Source organism: Pelophylax lessonae, assembly GCF_965119305.1.
Source record: "Pelophylax lessonae genome assembly, chromosome: 10".
Taxonomy (NCBI): Eukaryota; Metazoa; Chordata; class Amphibia; order Anura; family Ranidae; genus Pelophylax; species Pelophylax lessonae.
The window spans coordinates 43,675,969-43,701,728 of record NC_138777.1 but is presented as its reverse complement, the minus strand read 5'-3'; the positions used below and the strand labels follow the sequence as shown (position 1 = coordinate 43,701,728).

Below are 25,760 nucleotides of genomic sequence, written 5' to 3'. Positions count from 1 at the left end.
TTCTATTCTTTTAAACTGGTGACAGGGACTCTTTAAAGATACTGTGGCACTCTCTTTAAATAGGAAAAGTGACAGGGTCTCTTTAATCTTTCTGACCACTTTGAGCTGATAGTGAGCTTTAACATTGCTATGTTTATTGCATCATGAACAGTCACTGCCCTCCTCAGGCTGATCTGGAGGGATGTGATGGGAATCGTAGTCCATCACATGCTGGAGGGCCCCACATTGTCTTTCTTAGCTAGATCACCTGCGTAATTGCTGCTCTTCCCCTTAGCAGCCTCCTTCATAATACATAGCACTCTGTCCCTTGGTTCTTCATTTTTAGCTATGTTGACCTCTTTCATTCTCGCCTTGCGCTCCCCTCCCCACGTTTAGTGACTCACACAGGAGACGTAATGCTGATGCTAATTTTTTTTTATTCTTATGATTTTGCTTGACTGAAGCAGGCACAGAGCAGAGATGAGAGGAAGAAGCGTATAAATTGATGTAAGGAGCCTCCAGTGCGTAAAAAGCTTGCGTTTTAAGGAACCAATCTTTTCCAGAGATCCAAGTTGGTGTCTGTACAGGGGACAGAGAGGGCTGAGAGAGGGCTCTAGGGGCAGAGCAGGGGGGGTAGTGTTCCAACGTTGAGAGTCAGAAGTCATTTACTGGCAACATATAGGGGGGAGGGCAACTATTTTGGTAAACCTTTCCTTTAAAGTTTCTTGATGATGTCATCCAAAGAAGGAGGCAGGAGAACTTAGCAGATACACACTGCTTGGTGTACTGAAGAAGCAGCAGTCAATCTCTTCCTCCATACTTGGTGCCTCGGGCACACGCCAGGCAGCTGTGACAGCACCATGATTACTGAGTCTCTGCACACGTTACCAGAATGCCATGGTGCTGCCGCCATATATATGTACTGGGCTGTAGTAGAGTTGTGCCGGGATTACAATGTATTTGTCAGTCTCTGATTCCAGAAATCCCGGAGTCTTTTTTTTCTCCTTCTCCCCCCATTTGTAGTGCTCAGCTCTCGATCCCTCTCCCTTTGAATCCAACCCTACAAGAACTTGGAACCTGTGTCCCTGTAAAAGAAAACATAAAAGACTGTTAATTGTGACCTTGTAAATAATGTATGCACTACGTACAACCATCATTAAAGTGGGGCTGATTTATGAAAACTGGGACAAAGAAACAAGTATATTTTGCACACAGTAAGTAACCAGTGGGATTTTAGCGACCAATTTGAACATGAAAACGCATCTTCTTGGTTACTGTGGGCAACTCTTTTGCCTATTTCCAAACCTTGTTGGGGAGTACATTGTGTGTAGCCTGGACACAAGGATGAGGTATGATTTCAGAAGACCATAAGTACTTGTGTAGGAAGGCAAAGGCAATGCTTTCAGTTGCCTTCAGCTTCCCTTTGAGAACATATTGAGTTGCTCCTGACCTCTTTCTGAGCTGCTTTTGCATTCCTTTTGACTTGTAGAGGGAGAAACATAGTTCTGACACAAAAAATGCCATGAACACAAACTCCTCAGAGTTCAATGGCTTTCTCTTCTAAATTGTATCACTTTTCTTCCACACATGGGTGGTTAGCATGACTGATAAGAAGAGTAGTCTTAAGTCAATAATAGTCCACATCCCCCAAAATATGGACCCTGCCCAAAATAGGACACCAGAATAATCTCTTTGTTGGGAGGGCAAGACCACAGCTTTAAGGTTAAAAACAATTACTTTATTCCAATATTAAAGGAGAAGTATAGACAAAGCTTTATAAGCTGTACTTTTCCTATGGATCCCAGGAGTGCAGTTTGTTCTGCACTCCTGTGACCCATTTTTTGCTAAAGTCCGCTGTTGGCTGATGCAACAGAGCCAGTCCAGGCTCTGGAAAGATTCTGACTAAATGGTCAGGATCCACCGAGAAGCCTGGACCGGCTGCTGGCTCCGTCTCTCAGTGAGCTGCTGAGAGTCTGAGCCAGCTGCTCCCACCCCCTCCACAGCCCAGTGCTCCAGTGAGTGACAGTTAACAGCGCTCTGCAGGCTGAAGAGTGAGAGCTGAGCGTTCAGCCATGTTTAATTGCTCTATTCTCGGACCGATGCTGCATCCACCTAGGTGAGTATAATTTTTTTTTTAATGCATGCCATACTGATGTTTAATAGGAACAGTTAGAATAAACTGAGTACCCGTTTATTATACCAACCTAAATGCCTATCTCAGCCTTTTTCAACCTTTTTAACACAGAGGAACCCTTGCAATAATGTTCCAATATCCTGTATATACTGTATATATTTACAGCTCACAGTATATTAGTGTGATGGCCATGGGGAAAATTGTTTCTTACATTTGTGGTTAATGGAAAGAATCCTCTTCTTACTGATAGCTAAGGCAATCATTGGTGTTAGTGGTAACCTATCTGAGAGGAAGAAATTGATCTTCGCACAATGAACCTCTAGCAACCTCTAGAGCAGGGGTGTTAAACTCAATTTCATTGCAGGCGGCATCAGCATTATGATTGTCCTCAAAGGGCCAGTTGTATCTGTAAAGACTAGCTGTCCAGAGCATCCCTCCCCCAATCTCCCTTACATTACAGTGCATCCCCTTATCTTGTGCTGCTGTTGGAAAGAAGCTAGGGGTTGAGCTGCAAAGCAGAAAGTGCAGGGTCTGGAGGAGGTCCAGAGGAGGACTGGAATCTGCTGAATGCTGAGACCAGGAAAGATGGAGACAAGGTGTGTGCTGCGGCTGGGGAGGGGGGCGGAGAAAAGCTTCTCCATACCTGCATGGAGAAGTGCAGGACCTTGAGGAGGAGTTCTGTCCTCCTTCCTGCTGCTGACTGCTGAGACAAGGTGGAGGTCGAAACAAGGGGATTGCCTCAGTTGCAAGGGCCACATAAAATGATCTGGAGGGCTGTATTCAGCCCCTGGGCCTTGTGTTTGACACATTTGTTCTAGAGTAACCCTAGGGTTCCACAGAGCCCTGGTTTGCAAAGACTTTCTTAACCACAAGTTCCATGCGGTCAACCCACTAATCAAAACCAACAGAAGGTGTGAAACATGGACCAGTTGAATGATAGATAAAATCTGCCAATAAAGCTGTAACAACAAGTATAATAGGGAGGGCAGTGGCAACCTTCCAGGTGTCTGACACAGCTTCAGATCAATACTTCCCTCACACACGCTTAATTGTTACCATGATTACCACCATTTACAGACGTCAGTGAAAAGTGACCCCACAGTGCTACATAATTTATAAGACCACCCTTTACATTCTCATCCTATGGGCAGTTATGGCTGCCTTTCTCTATTTCACTATAGATGAAAGGGGCCCTCAAGGCTGAAAATCACCATTGTTGCTTTGCCCTATATACTGTACTGTAAAAGGAGTTCATTAAGCTCCTTAAACATATTTCAATAAAAGGAAAAATATTAGAGATATATCATATTGACAGCTAAGTGGTTAGAAGTTTTGCCTTGGTGGGCTCCCATGCTCAATTTTCAAGGACACTATTTTATATGTACTTTTTGTTTACTGTGTCCTCGGGGTTTGGGCTTGTATCAATGGACAAATGCAGCTTGCTTCTAGATGCATTATGCTGTCATTTGACATCAATTTGAGACATTTTTGAGATTACCATTACAGGCTGCATCAACCTGTTTAGAGCTGCTTTTGCATTCTCTTTGATTTGTATGGGTGAGAAAAGCAGTTCTGAAGAAAACAAAAGCCTTTCCACACAGGCCCTTGATTAATAATTTTCACAATGCTGAACTCACACTCAGATGCAGATTTATAACTCCTACATGAGGGGATACACTCTGCAACCCATTCATTAAATGCATGCCATGGTGTGAAGCCTGTGATGCACCACAGAGTTCTCTCTCCTTAGCGGAGCAGAGAGAAAGCAGGCTCTCCTCCCAGCTTTTTTTCCCCACACAATTTTTATTCAGTTATTTTGCTCACTGCTGGCTTTGGGCTCCCTAAAACCCCATACACACAGGCCAAATGCTGGCCAACATCTGCAGGTTTAATAAAAATTGTCCGACATTCAGCCCGTGCGCAAGGCTTCTGTCGGACGAGCATGGTAGAAAACCAGCAGCCGACCGGTTCCTGATCAGGGCCAATGGCGGAGAGCGCTGATCAGCTCAGCGGGGGAGATCGCTGTACTAATGGCAGATTATTAGTACAGCAGCTCCAACCGCAGCTGACAGTTTTTTTTCCTTCAACCCATAGGGTTGAAACAAAAACAACTCATTGTGTGTACCGTGCTGTAGCGTGTGTGCTCTGTGTCCAGAGCAATCAATCAGATGTAAACTTTTAACCTCATTTTACAATGCTGGTATGAACTGATGACTGATGGCTCCCATGAGTTGCAAAAGATTGTCTCACCCAGTTCCTCCCCTCTGAGGACCCCATCCATTGTCCCATTGGATGAAGAGATGAGAACAATGATGATATACTGACATAGGCACACTGAGGCTAACCCCATCCAAAGACCATTCGCTGCTCATAGACGAGTGCTCACCCCTCTTCTTGTCTTGTGAACTCTCCATGTGTCCGGTTCTTGCGGTCTGTTTCTGCAAGGTATTTGTCCCTTTCGTGAGCCGTGTTTTTGAGATGTTTGCTGAAAACTGCTGAATCGGCAGACCAGCTTCCCCTTCTGTGAATTCCCAGACCTGGGCTGGGACCCTCTTCTGAAGCTCCGGTCCCTTCGTCGTAAGACAAGAGATTTCGGGAGCGGACTGCAAGACAAAAACACAATGCACAGATCTGTTATTCGCCAAACATAAAACAATAGCATACATTAAGATAGACAGATCTGTCAAATCCAGACATACAATTTTGGTTGGTTCAGCATATATTTAACAGCTGACTTAAACATCAATGTGACATTGTCTGTGTTTTTGGCCCAGTGCATCCCCTGACCTCATATACAGTGGGTACGGAAAGTATTCAGACCCCCTTAAATGTTTCACTCTTTGTTATATTGCAGCCATTTGCTAAAATCATTTAAGTTCATTCTTCTTCCTCATGAATGTACACATAGCACCCCATACTGACAGAAAAACACAGAATTGTTGACATTGTTTCAGATTTATTAAAAAAGAAAAACTGAAATATCACATGGTCCTAAGTATTCAGACCCTTTGCTCAGTATTTAGTAGAAGCCCCCTTTTGATCTAATACAGCCAGGAGTCTTTTTGGGAAAGATGCAACAAGTCTTTCACACCTGGATTTGGGGATCCTCTGCCATTCCTCCTTGCAGATCCTCTCCAGTTCTGTCAGGTTGGATGGTAAAAGTTGGTGGACAGCCATTTTTAGGTCTCTCCAGAGATGCTCAATTGGGTTTAAGTCAGGGCTCTGGCTGGGCCATTCAAGAACAGTCACGGAGTTGTTGTGAAGTCACTCCTTCGTTATTTTAGCTGTGTGCTTAGGGTCATTGTCTTGTTGGAAGGTAAACCTTCGGCCCAGTCTGAGGTGCAGAGCACTCTGGAGAAGGTTTTTGTCCAGGATATCCCTGTACTTGGCCGCATTCATCTTTCCCTCGATTGCAACCAGTCGTCCTGTCCCTGCAGCTGAAAAACACCCCCACAGCATGATGCTGCCACCACCATGCTTCACTGTTGGGACTGTATTGGACAGGTGATGAGCAGTGCCTGGTTTTCTCCACACATACCGCTTAGAATTAAGGCCAAAAAGTTCTATTTTGGTCTCATCAGACCAGAGAATCTTATTTCTCACCATCTTGGAGTCCTTCAGGTGTTTTTTAGCAAAATCCATGCGGGCTTTCATATGTCTTACACTGAGGAGAGGCTTTCGTCGGGCCACTCTGCCATAAAGCCCCGACTGGTGGAGGGCTGCAGTGATGGTTGACTTTCTACAACTTTCTCCCATCTCCTGACTGCATCTCTGGAGCTCAGCCACAGTGATCTTTGGGTTCTTCTTTACCTCTCTCATCACCAAGGCTCTTCTCCCCCGATAGCTCAGTTTGGCCGGAAGGCCAGCTCTAGGAAGGGTTCTGGTCGTCCCAAACCACTTCCATTTGAGGATTATGGAGGCCACTGTGCTCTTAGGAACCTTAAGTGCAGCAGAAATCTTTTTGTAACCTTGGCCAGATCTGTGCCTTGCCACAATTCTGTCTCTGAGCTCTTCAGGCAGTTCCTTTGACCTCATGATTCTCATTTGCTCTGACATGCATTGTGATCTGGAAGGTCTTATATAGACAGGTGTGTGGCTTTCCTAATCAAGTCCAATCAGTATAATCAAACACAGATGGACTCAAATGAAGGTGTAGAACCATCTCAAGGATGATCAGAAGAAATGGAAAGCACCTGAGTTAAATATATGAGTGTCACAGCAAAGGGTCTGAATACTTAGGACCATGTGATATTTCAGTTTTTCTTTTTTAATAAATCTGCAACAATGTCAACAATTCTGTGTTTTTCTGTCAGTATGGGGTGCTATGTGTACATTCATGAGGAAGAAGAATGAACTTAAATGATTTTAGCAAATGGCTGCAATATAACAAAGAGTGAAAAAATTAAGGGGGTCTGAATACTTTCCGTACCCACTGTACCTGCACTCCTTCTCCTCTCCTGGCTCCTCAGCAGTGGCCAATAATTCCTGGTACATCTACATACAGAGAAGGATGCGACCTTCTATTCTGTGATGGCACCTAGGCCTAGCAGCTAAATGCTAGAGCTGAGCCTTGTCACATGACAGGGAAGTAAATTCACTACTCCCCCCAGGTGGGCTCCAAAGCCTATTTCAGCATTGGCTGTAGAGGAGCAAGGAACCACCAGAGAGTGCTGGTATGATAAGAATATGGGGGCAGGGAAATACCCATTGCAGCCCTGCATGAGCAAGGTGATGGTGTTTCTTTAAATAAACATAAGGTAAGAGAGCATAAATATCCTTAACTGGCACATAGACAGCAATTAAATCATGGTCGAGGTTCTAACCCTTCAAGACTTTATTCAATCCTAAAAAGAAAAAGTTTGGGCTAATGAAGAACTTGAAGCCAGCATAGGAATTGAAACAGGACCCTGGGACTCAATCAATTTTAAAAGTGCAAGTGTACAAGGTCTTGTTTCTTTAGAAAGCAGCCGCAACCTCATTAGAAAAGTCTTTCCCATGCTAGCAGCTGCAGAGAAGGCCCTCTGCTCTCATTAAGAGGAAGCAGCAGTCTCAGTTAGAGGTCCGACAGGTTCCCTCTTGAGTCAGACCTCTAGCTCTGAAAAGGTCATGCTCAACACTGATTGGAGAGCTCTGGCTCTGACTCAACACGGAGCATGTTGGACCTCTGCAATGAGACCACTGCTTCCACACAGAGAGCAAGAGTCCCACTCTGTAGAATGCTGGCAGGGGACAGACTTTTCTACTTGGGCTGTAACTGCTTTTAAAGGAAACAAACTGTTGGACTTTACACACCTTTTGTTTTGATGCACCTGAAATGCATTTAGCCAATTTTAAATTAAAGTTCAATTGGGCTCCAGGCTGCATTTACACTTGAGCGTAGCGTTTTCGCACGGGTTTTTTTACCGCAATTTTACCGCGATTTTAACAGCGATTTTCAGGCGTTTTTGGAGGCAGGCATTGACATCTATCAAAAATGCTGGTAATCAGCCCAAAAAGAAGCTCATGTATTTTTTTCAGCTACAGGCGTTTTGCAAAACGCTCAGATGTGGACAGGGGTCATTTAAATGAATGGGGTTTTACTTGTTGGGCGTTTTGGAACGTTTTTTTTTAGCGTTTTTGGAGCTGAAAAATGCTCAAAATTGCCCAGGTGTGAATGGAGCCTTAGGGAATTAAAAATTCCATGTGGATACATTTTCACTTTTCCAGACATTTATATTGCATTCTCTAGTAGAAGGTTTAGACCAACCATTCTCAACTAGGGTTATGTGGAATCCTAGGGTCCCTTCAGTGTTTCTTTTTTTGAGGTTCGTTGAGCTATGGCTGATTGACCTCTTATCTGACATTGCCTACATAGTTCTGGGTCCAACACAACTTTTGGCAGTCAGTGGCATGACACCAACGATTTGTCTGTACAGAAAGCATTATTCCTGCTGGCCACCAATGTAAGAGACATTCTTTTCACTGACTCTGATGAATACATTTTAGAAGGGTTTCCCAAGACAGAAATGATTTTAAAGGTTCCTTTGGGGTAAAACGTTTAAGAAAGGCTGACTTGGCTTGACTAATGCTGGCCATACTTGTAATAAGATTGCTGAGTGAACCAGTTGTTTCAGTTGGATCCAGCATATGTCCACTTTTTTCCACTAGTATTTCGATCCTTATTAACTGACCAATATTGACTAAAAAATGGTAAAGACTTGATAGGTTGGAAATTACAATCATTTCAGCAACTGATCACTCAAGAAATCATTTGTCCCAGCATCATAGCAATCTACCATGACTCAAACAAAGCCCTATTTGAAGAATAAAACAATAATTTCACAGTGACAGGTGCTGACATTCTGATTTATTTTGTCATCAATAGTGATCAAATATTTTTTGGTTGTATTCAACAATCAATTTCATCCTGCGATCAATTAAATGATCTAACTACATTCAAACTGTTGAAGTTTGAGGCAAGTCTGGTCAGCACAAATAAAGAAGATGTCTAATGTTCATGATACGTTGACATCAGCCCAAAGTCACAACTCTGTCCTGCTGCTGATGAAGGTAAGGTAAGTGAAAAGGGTGTTCATGTGGCTGTCTTACTCTGGCTGAGGGTATACAAGTCAGGTGCCAAAGGAGGGGCCGATTTCACTGTCTGAGACCCTGAAGAGAATTCTGGAAAGGATGGAATCATGGACCCCAAGGCAAGAATAAAACACAGTACCACAACCTGCAGAGAGGAGAAAGATATCAGAGGGACAGAACATACACTAAAAATATTAGTTAGTTAGTTGTGAAGTAGGCAGAGACGGCTTATATCTCAGATAAGGCAAGTCAGTGATGTAGAGATGTAGGGGAGGTTAGTTTATAGGTGTGACATGCTTGGGAGACTTGCAAAGCTGTTCCTATACTATATACTCATGAGAAAAATGTATCTATGAAGTTCATATGTCAATGGACTGAAAAACAACCCCAAGTCTAGGCAACTTTGAATGATTTTGCCCTTCAGTGAGAACATTTCTTCCTGGATCACACAAAAGTGGAACAAATTTTTTTTTTACCAAGAAAGCTTTATTTTATACACTGTATCTTCTGCAATAAATGTTTCTTGCCTACTTGCTGGCGAACTGTTTTAGGCCCCTTTCACACGGGCGATCCAATCTGATCCGTCTGTCAGTTTTTCAGGCGGACCTGATCGGATGCTCCATGCATCCCTATGGGGCAGCGGGTGTCAGGGGAGTCATCTCCGCTGACACCTGCTGCTATCCGATCCTGTCCATGAAATCCAGACGGATGGAAACCCTATTTTTCATCCGTCTGGAGGATCGTTTTGGATGGGATGAGAACGGACAGGCGGTCTGTTCTCATCCGATCTCCCCATAGAGGTCAGCAGGGACCTGACAGTTCTGTCTCTGCACACAGAGCGGAGACGGAGCTGTCATCCGCCTGCTCAGCAGGGATCGGCAGATCGATCCCCTGCTGAGCAGAACGGATTCCGTCGGGCGGTGTGACCGTGTGAAAGGGGCCTTAGAGTGTACAACCTCAATATGCTCTGGTTCCACAATGAGTTATGCATGGGAGTTCCCTCATCCCAGGCAGACCAATCAAGATGGCTGAGGATGCTCAATTGCCTGAGGGAAGGTAAGTACTAGTTCCACTTTAATAATAACCTTGGTTCCTGATAGCTCTAATGGCATAGTCCACCTTTGTGGCTATTTTGCTCACATGCTACAGCCTAAAGCAGGGGGTCAGCAACCAGTAAATCGTGATTTACCAATAGATCGCGGCCAGGTGACTGGAAAATTCCGGTCTCGGCTTGCTGACCCACTATTCCAGGGCATCAAACAGAGTGCAATGCAGAGGGATTACTTGTAAAGTTGGAGCTGTATTAGGGAGCATAAGCCGCATAAGCCAATGCCTCCTCTGTAGTGCAGGATCCTGTCCCATGCGGAGTGTTACCAACTGCACTCCACCTCTTATTCCGGCCAGCAGTCTCCAGTGGGGAGCCAGCAACAGGAAAGAAGAGATCTTCAGGTCAGTGTGAAGTAAAACACTGGCTATAAATCTATAAGGCTGCTTTCACACTGATGCGCTGTGGTTTACCCATACCATGGGTGCAGTGCAGCGTTCATGCAGCTTTCCTGTGGGTTTGCTGTGCTTAGCCATAGACCTCTATTATATCCTGTGGCTTTCTGAATGCAGGAGTTTTTGGTGCGTTTTCAGAAAGTGCACCACACCTGCACAATATAATAGAAATCTATTGCAAAGCGCAGCAAACCCAGGAAAGTTGCTGCAATGCACCCATGGTGTAGGTAAACCGCAGCACATCAGTGTGAAAGCACTTTTAGGGGGCTCAGAACAGTAAGGGCTCATTTACATTTGTAGTTTGGGTGGTGGTAAAGTCATGATTTTACCACCCCTGCCCCAACCGCACCCCCTTTAGCTGTAGTGGCCAGGGGTGTACACATGTCGCAGCTGCAGCAAGAGTTCTATGCCTTGTCATGGGTGTAGCACCTGCCAAGCATGACCCATTCAAGTGAATGGGCCTGCTGTGCAAATGCCCTGAAATATTGTGCAATACAGCAAACAAGGGGTTAAAGCAGGCACCATTATGTTGGTTTCTCACCACCTGCTTTAACCCCTTGGACCCCACAGAAGCATTCAGCTGCGGGGCACTTGCAGAGTTGCCCCCGTTTGAAAGGGTCCTGTCTGGCAGGCGGTAGCACCCGCCAAAAGCAACAGGGGGGGTTTAATTCCTGTTGTGACATGTGTACATCTTCAGCTGCTGCCTCAGCAACAAAAGGGGGTGGGGATTGGGGGTGGTAAAACCACGACTCAACCGCAAGGTTTTAAACCTCCCCCCCGCTCAACTTTACGCGTAAACATGTCCTAAGAGTGCTGCTGCCAAATGCAACTAAGGGTTCATTAACAAGTGCAGCAGGCACTGCTACTCCTCTGAAAAGCGATCTAAGTGTGTTTGACAGGTGGTGAGGAGAAGCCTTCTCACCACCTGATTTAAACCGATGATTCCCGTGCAATGCACGTGATTGCAACATGGTAGTACGGCAATTAGAGGTTTGAATCAGGTGTGAGGAGGCAACACTGGGAAACACTGATCTTTGACTTCTCCCATGTTGTTCCGGTAGATCTCCACCTCTTTAAGGTTGCCTTCCCCTACCCTAAAGTGTATTTTTCTCTGGTTTTGGATAATGTGGTGGGGAACAATTAGAACTCCTGTCTGGTTTCTACTGCTTTCTGAGGTCTATTGGAACTGGGGTCCATCCTGTCTTGATAACAAGACCAAACCAAGAATTGAGGGATAATCTGAAACAAGGACACATTCAGAAATAACAATCTGACAGGGGCTCTGGCCTCCTTCAACAGTTTCTGTGTGAGCCTGGGTTCACACTTATGCGATTTCAGACATTGCATATGATTCGCACCGCATTGCTGTGCACATCACATGCAAATTCAGACATGCAGTTTGTATGGCTGAAATCCGATTTGAACCAAAATGGTGCAGGACCCTTTTTTGTCCGAACTGGAATAGGATCCCATGGGTGTTCAGATCCATGCGATCTGATTCCGTGTTATTCCACAGTTCGCACTGCACTCTGCGAACTGATTACCTTCATACTGACACCCTCAGCGGTTTGCAGAGTGCAGTGTGAACTGCCTGTGAGTATGATGCGGTGTGGGAACCCGCACAGGAATTGCGTTTTTTCCTGTCTAGTAAAATGTTGTCAGATGGACAACAAGTGATAGGGAACCTCTCTAATGAACCCTGTAATTGCAGAACGGTTGCACTTAAAACTTGTCGTGGATGACCATTGGATCCTCCCTGCCCTTCCTAACAATTTCTGGATTGGATCTGCGATTCGCCAAACTCAGGCAGCCGGCAGACAAAACACTAATCAGCCTAACTGAACTGGCAATCTGTCCCATAACAAATCTCCCAAACTCAGGCAGCCGGCAGACAAAACATTAATCAGCCTAACTGGACTGGGACTGGCAATCTGTCCCATAACAAATCTGCCTTTTTCACAGCATAGCTGAAGAATGTGCCTGCTGAAAGCCAATGTTTACAAGGAGATTGAAATTAAAATTTGGTGTGGCTACCCTTTGGCTTCAAACCAGCACCAATTCTTACACTTGCACACACTTTACACTTGCAGAAAGTCAAGGATTTTGTAGGATTAGTCAGGTGTATGATTAATCAAATATACCTAGCAGGTTCTAATGATTATTAATTTCATATGTAGGTTTAAACACAGTCATTAACTGAAACAGCTGAGTAAAGGCTTAAAACTGGGTGTGGAACAGCCAAACTCTGCTACGAAGGTGAGGTTGTGGAGGACAGTTTCGTGTCACAGATTATACACAATGGCAAGACTTAGCACACTAGCTAGGTATACAGCATCAGCAAGATCTCTCCCTGGAAAAGATTTCAAAGCAGACTGGGGTTACAAGATTTGCTGTTCAATCTCTTTGAAGAAGCACAAAGAAATGGGCAGCGTTGAGGACCGTAGACACAGTGGTCGGCTAAGTAAAGGTAATGCAGCAGATGAAAGACACATCATGCTTACTTCCCTTCAACATCAGAAGATGTCTGCCAGTGTCATCAACACAGAACTGGTGGAAACCAGTGGGACCCAGGTACACCCATCTACTGTCTGGACAAGTCTGGCCAGACGTGGTCTTCGTGAAAGAATTGTGGCCAAAAATTCATACCTCCGACATGGAAACAAGACTCAACTATGCACAGAAACATAGAGACTGGGGTGCAGAAAATGGCAGCAGGTGCTCTGAACTGAAGAGTCAAAATGTGAAATGTTTGGCTGCAGCAGGGGGCCATTTTTTTTTGCCAAAGGGCTGGAAAATGGTACAATAATGAGTGTCTGCAGGCAACAGTGAGGCATGGTGGAGGTTCCTTGCAAATTTAAGGACTGCATTTCTACAGAGTTTGAGATTTGGTCATGAACAATGGTATCCTCCATGCTGAGAAATACAGGCAGATACTTCTCCATCATGTCATGCCATCAGGGAGGCATGTGATTGGACCCAAATTTATTCTGTAACAGGACAATGACCCCAAATATACAGCCAATGTCATTAAGAACTATCTTCAGTGTAAAGAAGAGCAAGGAGTCCTGGAAGTGATGGGTTGGCCCCCACAGAGCCCTAATCTCAACATCATGGAGTCTGTCTGGGATTACATGAAGAAGCATAAAGGATTTGAGGCAGCCGACATCCACAGAAGATCTGTGGTTGGTTCTCCAAGATATTTGGAACAATCTACCTGCTGAGTTCCTTCAAGAACTGTGTGCACAAGGACTATGTGTACCTAGAAGAATTGATGCTGCTTTGAAGGCAAAGGGTCGTCACACCAAATATTGATTTGATTTGGATTTCTCTTCTGTTCATTCACTTTCCATTTTGTTTAAGGCTCATTTCACACTATCCGTTCGTCGGACGGATTCCGTTTTTCTCATCGGAGGATCGAGCCGCTGATCCCCCGCTGAGCAGGAGGATGACAGCTGTGTCTCCACGCTGTGTGCGGAGACACAGCTGTCAGTTCCCCATGCATCTCTATGGGGGAAATCGGATGTGAACGGACCGTCGGTCCGTTCTCATCCGATCCGATCCGCTGGACGGATGGAAAATAGGGTTTCCATCCGTCCAGATTTGACGGATCGGATGGGATGTCAGCGGACATGTCTCCGCTGACATCCGATCCCCCATAGAGATGCATGGGGGGACCGTTCAGATCCGCCAAAAAAACGGACAGGCGGATCTGAACGATCCGCCTGTGTGAAAGGGGCCTTAGTGTCAATAAACCCAGGAGCCTGCATTCACTATATCTGATCTCCCACAGTATACAGAATATGGAAATGCAATAGTTTTAGTAAATTTAAAACCTTTTCTCATCAGCAGTTAGAGCAGTCTTGTGACACGTTAATTGATCAAAATAAACTATTAACACTTCTATTAATGAAAGTAGTTTTCATTTACAGTATTTTTTCATGCCTGCCTAAAACTTTTGCACAGTACTGTATATACAGTACATCCGGAAAATATTTACAGCTTCCACATTTTATGTTACAGCCTTATTCCAAAATGGATTAAATTCATTATTTCCTCAAAATTGTACAAACAATACCCCATAATGACAACGTGAAAGAAGTTTGTTTGAAATCTTTGCAAATGTATTAAAAATAAAAAACGAAAAAAAAATCCCATGTACATCATAAAAAGTATTCACAGCCTTTGCCATGACACTCAAAATTGAGCTCAGGTGCATCCTGCTTCCACTGATCATCCTTGAGATGTTTCTACAACTTGATTGGAGTCCACCTGTGGTAAATTCAGTTGACATGATTTGGAAAGGCACACACCTGTCTATATAAGGTTCCACAGTTAACAGTGCACGTCAGAGCACAAAACAAACCATGAAGTCCAAGGCATTGTCTGGAGATGGCTGAGACAGGATTGTATCGAGACACAGAACTAAGGAAGGGTACAGAAAACGGCCAAACTGAGAGATCGGGGGAGAAGGGCCTTAGTCAGGGAGGTGACCAAGAACCCTGATGGTCCCTCTGACAGAGCTCCAGCGTTTCTCTGTGGAGAGAGGAGAACCTTCCAGAAGAACAATCATCTTTGCAGCACTCCAACAATCAGGCCTGTATGGTAAAGTGGCCAGACGGAAGCCACGCCTCAATAAAAGGCACATGACAGCCCACCTGGCATTTGTCAAAATGCACCTGAAGGACTCTCAGACCATGAGAAACAAAATCCTCTGGTCTGATGAAACGATTGAACTCTTTGGCCTGAATGGCAAGCATCATGTCTGGAGGAAACCAGGCACCGCTCATCACCTGGCCAATACCATCCCTACAGTAAAGCATGGTGGTGGCAGCATCATGCTGTGGGGATGTTTTTCAGTGGCAGAAACTGGGAGACTAGTCAGGATCAAGGGAAAGATGAATGCAGCAATGGACAAAGACATCCTTGGTGAAAACTTTTCCAGGGCGCTCTGGACCCCAGACTGGAGCAAATGTTTGTCTTCCAACAGGACAATGACCCTAAACGCACAGCCAAGATAACAAAGGAGTGGCTACGGGACAAATCTGTGAATGTCCTTGAGTGGCGCTGCCAGAGCCCAGACTTGAACATCTCTGGAGAGATCTGAAAATGGCTGTGCACTGACGCTCCCCATCCAACCTGATGAAGCTGGAGAGGTCCTGCAAAGTAAAATGGGAGAAACTGCCCGAAAATAGGTGTGCCAAGCTTGTAGCATCATACTCAAAAAGACTTGAGGCTGTAATTGGTGCCAAAGGTGTTTCAGCAAAGTATTGACCAAAGGCTGTGAAGACTTATGTACATGGGATTTTTTCCTTTTTTATTTTAAAAAATTTGCAAAGATTTCAAACAATCTTCTTTCACGTTGTCATTACGGGGTATTGTTTTTCGAATTTTGAGGAAAATAATGAATTTAATCCAATTTGAAATAAGGCTGTAAAATAACAAAATGTGGAAAAAGTGAAGCGCTGTGCATACTTTCCGGATGCACTGTATATCAATAAAGAAAAAAGTTGTGATAGCGCTGCCCAATAATGAACAATCAATCAATCAATTGTCCACTATTAGGCAGCGCTATCACAACTTTTTCTTTACTAATTGCACTGTATGTGGGAACACATTTAGTGATAGCAGTAGCCTCATATTATATGTAGGAATAAGTGGCAGCCCACAACAACTTTATTTATTTTCTGACATATATATATATATATTTGTTTAAAGCACTAGTGTAACACATGCAATGGAATTGCTTTGTGTGTTCCACTCTGGATTAATTTATATTTTTTAACCACTTGCCGAGCAGCTACCGTACCTGTGCGTCGGTTTACGGGAGCGATCCTGTGGGCGCGCGCAGGGCCAGCAGCCGCGATTGCCGCCAAGCACCCGCGATCGCTCCCCGTGAAGAGAACGGTGGTCTGCTGTTGTAAACACCTGCTATTTAGGAACACAGGTCTCTGTGTTGATATTACAAGCCCACCCCCCCCCCACAGTTAGAAAACACCCCCTAGGCTCACACTTAACCCTTTGATCGCCCCTGGGTTAACCATTTTATAACCATATTTTTAGCACTGATTACTGTAGTAATGTCACTGGTTGCCCCAAAAGTGTCAGAAAGGTCAGTAAGGGGTCCGATCTGTCCGCCGCAATGTCGCAGTCCCGCTAAAAATCGCTGATCGCCGCAATTACTAGTAAAATAAATAAATAAAATGACACAAATCTTTCCCCTAGTTTTTAGACGTGATAACTTTTGCGCAAACCATTTAAAATACGCTTATCTGGATTTTTTTATCAAAAATATATAGCAGAATACAAATTGGCCTAAATGAATGAAAACATTTTGTTTTTTATTAATTTTTGTTGGGAATGTTAAATAGCACAACATGAAAAATATTGTTTTTTTTTTTTTTCCAGAATTGTCGCTGTTTTTTTGTTTATAGCTCAAAAAATAAAAATTGCTTAGGTGATCAAATACCACCAAAAGAAAGTTCTATTTGTGGGCAAAAAAAGAACATCAATTTGGGTTCAATTTTCGGGTACAGCATCACACGACCGCACAATTGCCGTTAAAATAAAGCAGTGCCAAATCGCAAAAAATGGCCTGGTCATTAAGGGGGAAAATCTTCCAGTCCAGAAGTGGTTAAATAAATAAAAAAAATAAAAAACAGTTGCCGGCCCAATTACACTAGTCAAATTGTTCACACACAGCGCAGTGTCACAGATATTAAAGAAGGAGCAGTAACTGAAACACCAATAAAGCCACTCTGCATGCTGGGACAGCGGACAGTAAGTTTTACTCCTGGCAACCCAGCAGGAATGAGGTTAGGCGTGCCGCCCTGAGTCCCAAAACTGATTCCGACCACACTTCTGTTTGCATGAAGTTTATATGTTTTTCTTGTATTTGTGTGGATTTCCATCAGCTACATGGATTTCCTCCCACAAGCTAAAAATATACCAGCAGGTTAATTGGTTTCTGCTTAAATTAGATGTGTGGTGCTTGTATGACTGTGGCAAGAATACTACATGGTTATAGATGCCAACATTTTAAAATAATTTCCCAGGGCGTACATAAAGGGTGACTCAAAACACAGATACCATGTCTGTTATGTGCAATGCAGTGCGTTGCTGTTTATTCAAAACAGCACACCAATGCTCATATACAATAATAACAAACAGGGCTATGCTATGGTGCACTGCATGCATTGTGGTGCATTATGTTGCCAATAATAAAACATTTTAAAAAAATATAATTAAAAAGAAAAAACATAGCGCAGATAAGTTAATTCATGCAATGAATTATGGTGTGTTAAGTGTAGGGATCGACCGATTATCGGCAAAGCCGATATATCGAGGGCCGATATGCACTCTCCCCGATATGTCGGAATCGGCCCCAGAGGTTACCGATATTGCCGATATTTCGGAAAGTGCTGTACCGGAGTGATGCCTGCAGCTAGAGACATCACCCTGGTAACGGCGTCCGACGGTCGGCTGTCTTGTAATGACATCTGATGTGGCTGAGAAGCCGCTCGGCTGTCATTACAGGGAGCGGGAGGGGACGTCCTCTCGCCGCCTTCCGTGGCTCGACCGGGTTTCCCGTCCCACCGGGAGACCCGAGCAACCCGCCTGCACGGCCGCCGAAGATCCGATCAAAGCTGCATTCGGCTCTGACCGGGTCTCTTTGGAAAAACCCGAAAGTTATGTCATAAGTGACATCACTTCCGGGTACTGTCTGGCGCCAGATTTGAAAAAAATGACAGCATTCAAAACAGCCAAACTTGGCGTTTTGAATGCTTTTAAGTGCAGAAGAGGGGTTTGGGGTCTTTTAAACCCCCAGATCCCTCCACAAAAGTACCTGTCAAAAAAAGAAAATAATATTTTTTTTAAATGTACAAAAATATCGGCCGATACCGATATGCATTGGCTAAAATATCGGTATCAGCAACAAAAAACCGATATCGGTCGATCACTAGTTAAGAGCCATTCAAATTGCTGTCCTAACATATATGCATTAACACACACCAAGGTAAGAAAGAACCCTTATAGATGGAGCCCGGTAAGAATCTAAGACTGGATTCTAAGATCTTTTGGGGCCTCCATTCATAGGTTCTGTTCCCACCACCTTAAAGTTTTGGTATTCCTGTCCACTTTGCGTGCATATGCAATTTTTGATTTTGCGCATAGCTCCCTTTTAAAAAAAAAAGTGAAAATTTGGTATACACACCATGAACCCACTTTGTGCCAGTAGTTTAGAGTGGCGGTATACTGGTGATGGTATTGAGCCAACATGGATCAAAATTCGGCATCCTGAAAAGGCGGTCCTGACCCATACTAGATAGGGGTGTATATAATAATGTGGCCAGCGAGCTTTCTCAATTCATTGTAGGCACAAAATGACAACTTTTGTATGAACACAATTTATCCCTTAAAGCAGAGATTCCCAAACTATGGCCCTCCAGTTGTTCAGGAACTACAATTCCCATCATGCCTAGTCATGTATGTGAATGTCAGAGTTTTACAATGCCTCATGGGATGTGTAGTTCTGCAACAGCTGCAGGGCCGTAGTGTGGGAATCCCTGCCTTAAAGTGTTATTAAACCCAGGAGCCTGCATTCACTATATCTGGTTTCCCACAGTACACAGAACATGGAAATTCAATTATTTTAGTAATTCTAAACCACTAAATTCCTTTACCTCAGCAGTATATAGCAATTGCATGACTTCTATCAGTGTCTGGCCAAGCAACGGTTAAAGCTTGTAATACAGTATATACTCGAGTATAAGTCGACCCGAGTATAAGCGGAGGCCCCTACTTTTACCACAAAAAGATGGGAAAAATGATTGACTCGAGTATAAGCCTAGGGTGAGAATGCAGGGCGGCGGGCATGGTACAGGAGAATGCAGGGTGACTGGCATGGTACAGGAGAATGCAGGGTGGCAGGCATGGTACAGGAGAATGCAGGGTGACTGGCATGGTACAGGAGAATGCAGGGTGACTGGCATGGTACAGGAGAATCCTGGGTGGCTGGCATGGTACAGGAGAATGCAGGGTGGCAGGCATGGTACAGGAGAATGCAGGGTGACTGGCATGGTACAGGAGAATGCAGGGTGACTGGCATGGTACAGGAGAATGCAGGGTGGCTGGCATGGTACAGGAGAATGCAGGGTGGCTGGCATGGTACAGGAGAATGCAGGGTGACTGGCATGGTACAGGAGAATGCAGGGTGACTGGCATGGTACAGGAGAATCCTGGGTGGCTGGCATGGTACAGGAGAATGCAGGGTGACTGGCATGGTACAAGAGGATCCGGGGTTGTGGGCATACTACAGGAGATGCAGTGCTGTGGGCATGGTACAGGTGGACCATGCCCGCAGCACTGCATCCCTTATAGTATGCCCAGAGCCCTGCATAATGGCAGGTAGTGCAGCTGTTTCACTTACCTGTTCCAGAGGCGCCTTCATTTTAAAAATGGCGCCGCCCAACGCCGACACGTCATTGCGCACGCGCCACCGCCGCTCGTATACTTTCGGCTATTCCTGGCCTGTCCCGAGCCGCGGCGGCACATGCGCGGTGACATGTATGCGCCGGGCGGCGCCATTTTTAAAGCTTAAGCACAGCGGAGTGGCCAGGGACTTTTTTTTTTTTTCTTGACTCGAGTATAAGCCGAGGGGGACGTTTTCAGCACAAAAAAATGTGCTGAAAAACTCGGCTTATACTCGAGTATATACGGTAGGTGTTTTCATTCTCCGCTGACTGTTCTATAAGGCTACATGACCCCTGACCCTCTGTCTGCACAGTTCCGATTGGCCCTGTCCTAATCACATGCACCCTCCCAAAAAAAAAAAAAAACTCTCTAGCAATACACACCAAACTAAGCATGTGCAGTGTGCCTCCTAGGGCTCTGAGCTATCAGCAGATGGATTGGGGACAGTAAAAGAAGGAGAGGATCAGAAGACAGGATCAAACAGCCTTTTTACACAATGTGGAGGATTAACCCCCTAGATTCCACTGTGATTATACCAAGCATGCTTTACTGCATATACAGATTGATTTTACTGTTGTGGATTTAATAACACTTTATTGTCATCTATGGATGCATCAATTCTTCTGTCAGACTGTCAGAAATATTTGTCTGTCGCTGTCAAGGAAGACAAGATAGTAGGGCACATACCATTAGGCACGTTCCTGTCTGTGTTGCAGCAAGTTTGCAGGGTCGTGGCACTTTCCCCGTCACCAAGGCTTGCAGCTTTTGTAGCTGCTGTAGGAGAGACCTAAGGAAAATAATTAAATGTAAATATTTATCAGTCCATTCAAAGGCATACTTTGTTTAGTCCTTTGTGATCTCCAGCATTCACTAAATCTTATGGATCAGATAGACTTTCATGCTTACAGTATTATTATGAATCACATAGTTACTGCAATTCACAGAATAAACACTAGGTGGTGACAAAATCTCACATCAGAACAAACTGGACCTAACTTTTTTGAAATTCTTGAATTTAATTCCCACATGGCCCATTTTGCATTATAAAGATTTCCACTGTTCAATTGTTCAACTTTAATTTCGGTAGCAGTGATAAACACGCTTGCCAGCATTTAAACAGCTGCCAGGTAAAGTTTGCTGCCCAGATGACATATTTAAGCCCACTGCATACAATGCAAGGGTCATAGAGGGCTATATTCCCAGTTATGAATTATTAAAGCTGAACTCTAATATATTTACAAAAAAATAATTTAGATATGGATTTGTTAAATCCAGTAAAAATATTTTCACTTAGATTTAGCCAAAGTACATAAACTGATGTAATCCTCTGCACAGCAGTGCTCCGAGAGAGGGAAGGGCATCAGTATGAGCCAATCAGGGTTCACACATGCAGATAAAGAGGGGAGCAGTGTCCTTGAGTGTCCAATTAAAGGTTTGGGATATTTGGGAGTTGGAGATATTACCATGCTTAGTAATTATAAATTTGGCTATTAGTAGATGTAGGATCTTTCAAATTTTTTTTTTTTTAATTCAGTTATTGTTTTTGCCAGTACTACCTTCAGTGGCCAGACATTCTATTCCATTTAAATTTGAACTGCAGGCAAACAGCTAAATTCACAGTTGAATTAAATATATGTAAATTGTGCCAAAGGATTTGTAATTCTGTTCAACCAATCTAGTGATAGAGACACCTCTGCCAGGCAGCACAGTAAACTTGTGGACCTCACTGCACACAAGTTAAAGCAGAAGTGAAGGGGGATTGGAGTGTGCAAGTATGATTATGCTCTTCTCCACCGCTCTGAGAACCAAAGTTTTTGACAGAAGAGACTTATAAGTCTCTGCTACAAAAAGACCCTACCCTGGTGGTACTTTTTTGGTTTTCAGGGTTTAAACAATACAACCAGGTCCAGGAACTGCACCAGCCTGTGACACGACAATGAAGTACAGTACACTAAGGTCATCCCTCTGCTCTTGCCTCCTGTAAGCTTGTTTAGCCTGTAAGACTGACAACAAGAGCCCTGATTGGCTCAGAAAACTGCCCCTAGGTGGCAAGAAAGCTGGCCGGATTAGATGTGGCTTGAATTGGACTTGTCACAATAAGTGGTGACAGTGTTTCTGAGAATGCCAAGAAGGGCACAGCTGGAGGTAATGTGTGAATGGTAAGATGTTGGAGAAATCAGTTACAAAAGAAAGAGCTGTGCCTACAGACAAAGCATACTGTAGGTGCCCTGGCTAGGTTGTGTCCAGCTCAACGAATACCCAAAATGGGGATCAAAACAGTGCTGTGTTGGACACTGGCATTTGGCAAGTGAAAGCATCTCACCTGTTGGCATTTTCCAAACTCTCCACCTTTTTCCACAGCTCACTGTTCTGTGATGTGAAGGATTCTACCCTAAAGAAGACAGAATAAAAACAGAAAGGTATACTCATTGGTGCACTAGAACAATAAGGGACAGCCCACCCAGGATGGATTTTAAGTTATGTGAGGTTTCTGGCAAGTTGAATCACATATGCTGGATATTTATATCTGTTGAGATGTCCAAGGATGAGTTATCCTTGCCAGGATATCCAGTTTGGTTCAACAACCACAGCCATTACAAAGCCATGGTGGAGCCATGCTCTTCCAATGGATTATAATAATTGGGAAGTCCAGGTAGGCGAGGACAACACCTTTGTTATGGATTTGTGGGAGGGGCAGAGGCCCAAAAATTTGTGGGTGAAATTAGATACACAATAGACACAATAACAATCTAATAACACACTAACAATAAAAACGACACAGTAAAAATAATGTTATAAGAATAGGCTACTGGTTGACATAACACAATAACAAATTTAGAGGGACAAAACAAAGAAATGTCAGAGAAAGAAGGACTGAAAGAAGCGATGTACACACATTTCACAACTCACTTCTTTTCCAGACACTCTACATATTCTTTCTTCTTCCTCCGGCTTTCTTGGGCTGAGATCTGAGGAGCAGACACAAAAAGGACCCAAAATCACACCTCATGTCATTGCTGTAAGCCCCAGTCTATACATCCTTTCCCATAACTTCCCATCTACACATCCTTTCCCGTAACCTCCCAACTACACACACCCTTCCATCTAACCTTCCCTCTAACCTCCCATCTACATGTCCTACCCTCTAACCTTCCATCTATGATTCCGTCTCTGCAGCCTCCCATCAACACATCCTTTCCTGTAACCTCCCATCAACACATCCTTTCCCATAACCTCCCATCTACACATCCTTTCCTGTAACCTCCCATCTTCACATCCTTTTCCGTAACCTCCCATCTACACATCCTTTCCTGTAACCTCCTATCTACACATCCTTTCCTGTAACCTCCCATCTACACATCCTTTCCCATAACCTCCCATCTTCACATCCTTTCCTGTAACCTCCCATCTTCACATCCTTTTCCGTAACCTCCCATCTACACATCCTTTCCTGTAACCTCCCATCTACACATCCTTTCCTGTAACCTCCCATCTTCACATCCTTTCCTGTAACCTCCCATCTACACATCCTTTCCTGTAACCTCCCATCTTCACATCCTTTTCCATAACCTCCCATCAACACATCTTTTCCTGTAGCCTCCCATCTACACATCCTTTCCTGTAACCTCCCATCTACACATCCTTTCCTGTAACCTCCCATCTTCACATCCTTTTCCATAACCTCCCATCTACACATCCTTTCCTGTAACCTCCCATCTACACATCCTTTCCTGTAACCTCCCATCTACACATCCTTTCCTGTAACCTCCCATCTTCACATCCTTTTCCATAACCTCCCATCTACACATCCTTTCCTGTAACCTCCCATCTACACATCCTTTCCTGTAACCTCCCATCAACACATCCTTTCCTGTAAACTCCCATCTACACATCCTTTCCCATAACCTCCCATCTACACATCCTTTCCCGTAACCTCCTATCTTCACATCCTTTTCCATAACCTCCCATCAACACATCCTTTCCTGTAACCTCCCATCAACACATCCTTTTCCGTAACCTCCCATCAACACATCCTTTCCTGTAACCTCCCATCAACACATCCTTTCCAGTAACCTCCCATCTTCACATCCTTTTCCGTAACCTCCCATCAACACATCTTTTCCTGTAACCTCCCATCAACACATCCTTTCCTGTAACCTCCTATTAACACATCTTTTCCTGTACCTCTGATCTACACATCTTTTCCCTGTAACCTCCCATCAACACATCTTTTCCCCTAATCTCCCAACTACACATCCTTTCCCGTAACCTCCCATCAACGCATCTTTTCCCGTAACCTGCTAACAACACATCTTTTCCCATAACCTCCCATCTACACATCCTTTCCCATAAACCTCCTAACTACACATGCTTTCCTGTAACCTCACATCAACACATCTTTTCCAGTAACCTCCCAACTACACATCTTTTCCATAACCTTCCATCTACACATCCTTTCCTGTAACCTCCCATCAACACATCTTTTTCTGTAACCTCCCATCTATACATCCCATTCCCGTAACCTCCCATCTACACACCCTTTCATGAACACATCCTTTCCTGTACCCTTCCATGAATACATCCTTTTCTGTAACCTCTCATCTACACATTCTTTCCCATAACCTCCCATCTACATATCCTTTCCCCTAACCTCCCATCTATGCATCCTTTCCTGTAACCTCCCATCTACACATCTTTTCCCGTAACCTCTAATCAATGCATTCTTTCCTGGTACTTCCCCTCCACACCTTCTTTCCTGTAACCTCCCCTCAACACATCCTTTCCTGTACCCTTCCATGAACACATATTTTTCCTTTAACCTTCCATCTACACATCCTTCCCTGTAACCTCCCATCTGCACATCCCTTCCTGTTCAAACATTTTTAAACACAACAATGGAGACCACTGTATCCCTAAGGTAGATTGTCACCTGGTTCAGTACATGAACAATTTCATATCCTGACAGAACAGACTGCTCTTGGTGGTGACATTTTGAGAAAAATAAAGAAGAGGAGCGGGTTGATAAGCTGTAGCTAAATGTTGGACTGTGGTCTCCTGTGAAGCAAGGATTTAATACATGTATGCTATGAAGAGCCGCATCTTCACTGGAACATGGACAGACTTACCACTTGTGGCAAGTCCTTTGGGAGTTTTGGGCCCTTTATTACTAGATTTTTATACTAGCCGGGCAAGTACTGAAACCAAACAGGAAAACAGGAGCCTATAGATGGACTTTAAAAATGGGAGTAAGTGAATAACTGCACTGAGCCACAAAGAGCTTCTAGTGGGTAATATACCAATCTCTATATGTTTAATATGATAAAATAAAGTATGGTAGAGCAGGCTTGGGAAAATCCATGTAAAAAATGAGTCCTTAATGAGCTAAACTTCAATCATAACTTTTATTAGGCATTCACTGAAAATACACTATACCTTCTGTTCAATGGCTTTTACAGAGGCTCCTCCTCACCTTGTTCTTTATTTTCCTGCGCACTCTTTTTAGAGCTTTCTCCTCAGTTTTAGTGAGCGGGAGTTTGGTGGGAATGGGATAGCCCTCAGCGACTAATGTCCGTCTTTCTTCTTCCGTCAGCATTAAAGGTCCCGATGTCCCTTGTAGTTTCTAAACACCATTGAAAATATTACAATGTAAAATGCAGATGATGACCATTGAAGCCTCTCAGAGTTGTCAGCTGCCACTAAACCAGGATACCTACATGAGGGGCAGTGAGAAGCGGTGATGATGAGATGGCATGGGAGGACCGGGCCACTGGACGGGCTGGGCTGGGAGGCGGAAGAGATCGCGGACTTTGAGATCCATCGCTGTCACTGCTATGGCTACTGGGAGGGGTTAAGGGCATGACCCCCAGTACATCTAGGAGAAGAAAGACATGTCAGATCATACCAAATCCTTAAAGTAGGTGACATCTATTAGAGGAAACCATAGCAATTTTGGGTCAATGTTAGTTTTTCTAAAAAAACTTTAAAACCGTTTTAGATATACAGTAAACTGTATGCATATACTCTTTCTTCAACAAATACACATTTAATACATGACAAAATATTCTCATGGCATTATGGGTTTTCTAAAGAGACAGCACAGCAGTAG

The 25,760-nt window shown here is 44.1% G+C and overlaps 1 protein-coding gene across 2 annotated transcripts in view; it reads right to left on the bottom strand.

Annotated features, from left to right (window-relative positions):
- Positions 1–421: 421 nt before the first annotated feature.
- CREB3L1 (cAMP responsive element binding protein 3 like 1) overlaps positions 422–25,760 on the bottom strand; it is a 144,006-nt gene continuing 118,667 nt past the window's right edge. Inside the window, exons 5-12 of one of the 2 annotated variants that reach the window (XM_082269701.1) lie at positions 25,369–25,526; positions 25,125–25,274; positions 22,565–22,623; positions 21,978–22,046; positions 20,342–20,441; positions 8,702–8,828; positions 4,500–4,716; positions 423–1,064 (exon numbers count right to left, since the gene is read on the bottom strand). In XM_082269701.1, coding sequence (XP_082125827.1) covers positions 1,040–1,064; positions 4,500–4,716; positions 8,702–8,828; positions 20,342–20,441; positions 21,978–22,046; positions 22,565–22,623; positions 25,125–25,274; positions 25,369–25,526 — 905 coding nt within the window. In that variant the 3' untranslated portion in view covers positions 423–1,039. Of the gene's footprint in view, positions 1,065–4,499; positions 4,717–8,701; positions 8,829–20,341; positions 20,442–21,977; positions 22,047–22,564; positions 22,624–25,124; positions 25,275–25,368; positions 25,527–25,760 lie in introns of both variants that reach the window. The other variant, XM_082269702.1, reaches the window with a different exon arrangement.